Genomic DNA, 5,339 nt, shown 5'->3' on the forward strand with positions numbered 1-5,339 from the left:
TGCCCACACTGCTGCCTGGGCAGAGGGTCGGGTCTGTTCCCAGTGTCTTGTCAGGGGAAACTGCACTCCTGAAAACTGTCACTGTCAGGCTTCCCTTGGTTTCTGGAGTGGCCCAGGCACCAGCCATGGTGCTGTTACAGGTGGCAGGGGCATCGCAGCCCTCTGCTTGCTTATGTGTGACATCTGGACCTGTCACTATTCCCTGTGTCCTCGCTTTGACAAGGGGCTTCTTGTTAACCTCGAGGTTAGCGGGGATGTGGACGTCTTTGTCTTCCTGTGCCTTTTCCCGAGAGCAGAACCTAGACCCCCCCTACCCTAGAATCAGCAACGGGAGGGTGCCGAGTCTTGTCCCTTCTCCAGGTTTGTGCCTGCCAAGTGCGTGCCACGGGGAAGATGTACGCCTGCAAGAAGCTGGAGAAGAAACGGATCAAAAAGCGGAAAGGAGAGGCCATGGCCCTGAATGAGAAACAGATCCTGGAAAAAGTGAACAGTAGGTTTGTAGTAAGTACATAGGAATTGCTCTCACTTTGCTGTGGTGGATGACTTCCTCCAACCAGCCAGCCTGGCACCTCCGTGCTCTTCACCTGGTGTGGAGAGGCAGCAGCAGGCCCTGCCCGTGGCAAGGGTTCTGGTGACTGCAAATCTCTCGAGAAGCTGTGGTCTGGCAGGACCTCCTGCTGTCTCCAGAAGATAACCTAAATGCCCCTAAAGTCAGGCCCAAGCACCCATCTGGTCTCACAGACACCTTGTTACGTTTGGGGCAGAAAGAAGCGTTGAGAACGGTCTCTCCAGACAGCCAAATGGGTGGAAGCCTAGCCCTGAGCTGTGTGGTGGGGAATTCTCTCCCTGGCTGCACTGAGGTGTGGACAGCCTGAGCCCTCCCTTTGCAGAGTAATAATCAGAAGTCCCCCAGGGTTGCTTGCTGCTGGGTGCTGCTTGCCCCCGGAGGGGAGTAGTTCTGGTTTAGGGAAATAGTGTCCTCCCTGTCTGAGGAAAGCTGGGCATGTGCAGGGACTGCCGGGCACTTCCACATCCTCCCTGGGTTCGCAGAGTTCCCCCTCTGCCTCCTGTGCTGGCAGAGGCCCAGCGCTGCTGCCCGTGAGTGGCTGCTCGGGTGGCAAAGTGCCCGTCGGAGCGTGAGCACTTCCCTCTTCCAGCTGTGTCTTCTAACAGCCTTTCTGCCCTAAATTGCAGGTGAGCTTAGCCTATGCATATGAAACTAAAGATGCTCTCTGCCTAGTGCTGACCCTCATGAATGGAGGGGACCTCAAGTTCCATATCTACCACATGGGAGAGGCTGGCTTCGAGGAGCCCCGGGCGGCTTTCTATGCTGCCGAGATCTGCTGTGGCCTCGAGGACTTGCACCAGGAGAGGATCGTTTACAGGTGCGCGCTGCCTGGTCCCTGCTGCGGGACCTTGTACAGGCTGCAAAAGTCAGTGTGTTCCTGCTGCTCTTACTAACCCAGCCGGGTCTGTCTGCTCAGGAAAATAAGCTCAGGCTTGAAAGCAGTACTGAGTGAGAGGGGATCGGGAACAGAAAGCTGATCTCATGGGAGAGATGGGAGAGCCTAGCAAGCTTCCCCTTGCAGGATGTGATCGTGCTGTGAATGCCTTGGGGCAGGCACTCGGGCGCTTAACTCCCCAGGCAGTATTGACACTGGAACAGAGGGTGGGCTGTCCAGTAGCTCAAGACTGAGCTGGGCAGGAGGGGGGAACGAGCTGATCATATGACTGTACTCACCGGGTTGGGATGCAGCATTAGGGATAGCACGGCTAACCCTGGGGCGGGGAAGTCTCTTCTAGTCCAACCCTGGGGCAGGACAAGCAGAAGCCTCTGCTCCTTCTCTCTTGTACGGCCTGTGCTGTAGTGAGTTCTGCACCTGCAAAGAGGGAACCAGCCGCAGGCTCGCCACTTCCTTGTGCAGGGTTGAAGGTTGTCATGTCCTGCCTCTCTGCCTGGGAGGGGAGAGCTTGCAGGGCTAACTCCAGGGCAGAGGGTGAGGAGAAGTTATCTGTGCCCAAGGCAGCAGCATTGCATCTCTCTGCTGCTTCTCTGTGACTTCTTGAGATGTCTCTGTTGCGTGTGTCCTTTGCTTTGACAAGAGGCTCCTTGCTAATCGAGTCCCTTCCTTCCTAGGGACCTGAAGCCAGAGAACATATTGCTGGATGACCACGGTGAGTGCAGGGTCAAGAGGAGCCCTGGGCCCGAGTCCTTCTCTCTTCCTCTGCTCGAACCAGGGTTGCTCTGTGTTCTTGGCAGCTTCAAGCCTTGCCCCTTGACCTTGTCCCGTTAACTTGCCCCTTCCTCTCTGCAGGTCACATCCGTATCTCGGACCTGGGACTAGCTGTGCACGTGCCAGAGGGCCAGACAATCAAGGGCCGGGTGGGGACAGTTGGCTACATGGGTAAGCAGCCCTGGTTTCACCAAACGCTGGTCCGTGCCTGCACGTGCGCTCTCCCTGCCCTCACACATCCCTCACCCCTGCTCCTGTGTAGCTCCGGAGGTGGTGAAGAACGAGCGCTACACGTTCAGCCCAGACTGGTGGGCGCTGGGCTGCCTGGTGTACGAGATGATCGAGGGACAGTCCCCCTTCCAGCAGCGCAAGAAGAAGATCAAGCGGGAGGAGGTGGAGCGCTTGGTGAAGGAAGTGCAGGAGGAGTACTCGGAGAAGTTCTCGCCCTGCGCCCGCTCCCTCTGCACCATGGTACGAGTGTGTGTCCCTGCCCCCGCGCTCCCACCGCCTCTTTGCATGTACTGGGAGGGCATCGAGGCCACTCCCTGTAGAGGTGCTGGCGGCAGCCGGGTTCCCTTGTCTCTGATAAGGCAGCGCGGGAGGGTCTAAAGTGCCGTAATTCCACTTTCTCCCAGCTGCCTAGCAGGCCCACACCATCCCTAGAGACACACTGCAGGAGCCCAGCCGACCTCGGGCTGCTCCTTCCTGGAGCACCCTCCACCCAGGACACTGATTTCCTTTGCAGCTCCTGTGCAAAGATCCTCTGGAGCGCCTGGGGTGCCGAGGAGCTGGGGCCAAGGAGGTGAAAGAGCACCCTCTCTTCAAGCACCTCAACTTCAGGAGGCTGGAAGCAGGCATGCTGGACCCCCCCTTCAAGCCAGATGTAAGTGCCCGTCTCTGTCCTGATCTCTCCAGTCACTGGGGGTGTCAAGGGAAGCAAGAGCCCTGGAGTGGCTCAGCTGGGGTGATGGGGCCCATCCCCTTCCCTCTTCTTTCTGGTGCCTGGCTCCAGAACAGGGGTCAGGCAAGCTCTGGGCTGCAGGGAGAGGGGCCTGGGCTTGGCCACGAGCTGCAGTTGTCCGAGGTGGTGGCGTCACTGCCTGGCGTTAGAGTGATCCCTGTGCTGTTTAGCCCCAGGCCATCTACTGCAAGGATGTTCTGGACATCGAGCAGTTCTCCACGGTGAAGGGGGTGGAGCTGGAGCCCACGGACAACGACTTCTACCAGAAGTTTGCTACAGGGAGCGTGCCCATTCCTTGGCAGAACGAGGTAGGTTTTCAGGACAAGCCTACTCCTGCTTATGCCCACCGTGGCCGAGTGCAGGGTCTCACAGGGATCGTGATGTCTCTGCTGGGCCCTTAGCGACGGGCGGTTGCTGCAGCCAGCTTTGCCCTCTTCCAGATGATCGAGACGGAGTGTTTTAAGGAACTGAATGTCTTTAGCACAGACGGCACTGTGCCCCCCGACCTGGACTGGAAAGGGCAGCCTTCCCCACAGCCCAAAAAAGGGTTACTCCAGCGCTTATTCAGCAGACAGGTAAGAGAGAGTGTCTGTGTTTTCTCCCCAGCCGGTCCCTCCAGCAGCAGTGAGCCTGCTCCTGCCTGTGCTGGCCAGATCTAGCAGGGAGCTGGGCACGAGCAGGCAGCCAGCAGTCTGCCCTAGTGCTGGGTGGCCAGACCCCAGGGTTCTCGGGGGCACCCCTGCAAGGCTGCAGGGAGCCAGCCCTCGCCTGGCTGGCACCCCCCATGCTGGGGGAGCAGAGGGGGCTGGGGTGGAGTGGCCTGGCTAAACGTGCTGGAGTCACAAAGGCGGAGGGATGTCGAAGGCACTCAAACAGCAAGCGTTCTCCCTTCCTACATGAACAATACCATCCCTGAGGAAGACCTTGCTCTTGGAATGGGCTCTCCGGGCTCCCCAGAGCATTTCTGCCAGGCCTTGAGCCAGGCAGAGAAAGAGCAGTGCTTTCGAGGGATGAGAAGAACGGAAGTGTCTTGCAGCTGCTGCGGGCTTGCCTGTCTCCTCTGCCCAGAGCAGTCTTTGCCTTCTTTCGAGGACTGGCAAAGTCTGGTCTGCTGCCTCTCGGCAGCTGCTTGCAGCTGTGGGACTCGAGCGTGGTTGGCTCTGGACCCACTCTCAGCCTCCCGGAGCTTCCTCGCTGAGCTCCGAGTCGTGTGTCACCAGTGGGCTGCCCTGGCCAGAGGCAGCGCTGGGCTGGGACACCCAGCCCTTCCCAAGGCAGGCAGGACTTGCCAGAGGACGGGCAGCTGCCTGTAGCAGGGGTTGAGCTGTGATTTGCCGCGTGTTTTCTCTTTCCAGAGGTGAGCAGTCTCTCCTGGCTGCTCTGCTCAGGGAAATACCCGGTGGCCCGCGGACATGGCAAGATCTGGGGAAGAGGAGTGTTGTCCTTCAGTGCCTATCCCCTTCCCCCAGCAGAGCACAAGCTGCTTGTTGTTCTAACTGACCCCTGAGCCACTAATCCCGCTTCCCTGCTCTTGCTGCCTTCGTGGGGGAGGCCTTGCCCTCAGCTTGAGCCAAAGCTTCCCCTGCACCGCCGTTGCTGGGAGCTCCGCTCCCAGGGGGGCTGTGGGAAGTTCCCTTCGCCCCTCTCTTTGGATGTGGGGGACACACAGAAGGGTTAAGAATCCATGAAGGGTTTTGGCATTGCCCCGTGCTCAGACTCCCGTTCCAGCAAGAGGGCTTCAGCTGCTTCTGCGGCTGGCTGAGCCCCGAGCGGGGCAGAGCGGCTGTGCTGGCACTGAGCTGTCTCCCCGGGTGGCTGTAGTCCACAGAGCCCATCTTCTTCCCAGCTTCCCCGCTAGTCAGCTGCGTGCTCACCGGTCTGTCTGCCAGGAGGTGAACCCCCAGGCGCAGCTTGACCGGGGGTCCCCTCCAGCCCCTCGCCTCCATGTAGCTTCCCCACGCGCAGGCCGGGGGTTGTGTGACCGTGCTCACCCTCTGCTTGCTGTGCTCCTCTCTTCCCTCCTCCCTCTCCTTGCCCTTCTGACTTCAGGACTGTTGTGGGAACTGCAGTGACAGCGAGGAAGAGCCCACCCGGCTGTAGAGCACAGCTTGTTCTCCAGCCCCTGGGACCCCCTTTGCCTCTCC

General features: G+C 59.4%; 1 protein-coding gene across 1 annotated transcript in view; it reads left to right on the forward strand.

Moving 5' to 3' along the window:
* Positions 1-5,295, forward strand: part of GRK6 (G protein-coupled receptor kinase 6) — a 10,939-nt gene extending 5,644 nt beyond the window's left edge. The window contains exons 7-15 of the mRNA XM_010158375.1: positions 361-501; positions 1,195-1,385; positions 2,138-2,175; positions 2,316-2,405; positions 2,497-2,705; positions 2,980-3,117; positions 3,366-3,503; positions 3,636-3,770; positions 5,245-5,295. Of these exons, the coding sequence (XP_010156677.1) occupies positions 361-501; positions 1,195-1,385; positions 2,138-2,175; positions 2,316-2,405; positions 2,497-2,705; positions 2,980-3,117; positions 3,366-3,503; positions 3,636-3,770; positions 5,245-5,295 (1,131 nt within the window). The remainder of the gene's footprint in view (positions 1-360; positions 502-1,194; positions 1,386-2,137; positions 2,176-2,315; positions 2,406-2,496; positions 2,706-2,979; positions 3,118-3,365; positions 3,504-3,635; positions 3,771-5,244) is intronic.
* The last annotated feature ends 44 nt before the right edge of the window (positions 5,296-5,339 follow it).

This window comes from Eurypyga helias, unplaced genomic scaffold (assembly GCF_000690775.1).
Source record: "Eurypyga helias isolate BGI_N326 unplaced genomic scaffold, ASM69077v1 scaffold15069, whole genome shotgun sequence".
Classification (NCBI taxonomy): domain Eukaryota; kingdom Metazoa; phylum Chordata; class Aves; order Eurypygiformes; family Eurypygidae; genus Eurypyga; species Eurypyga helias.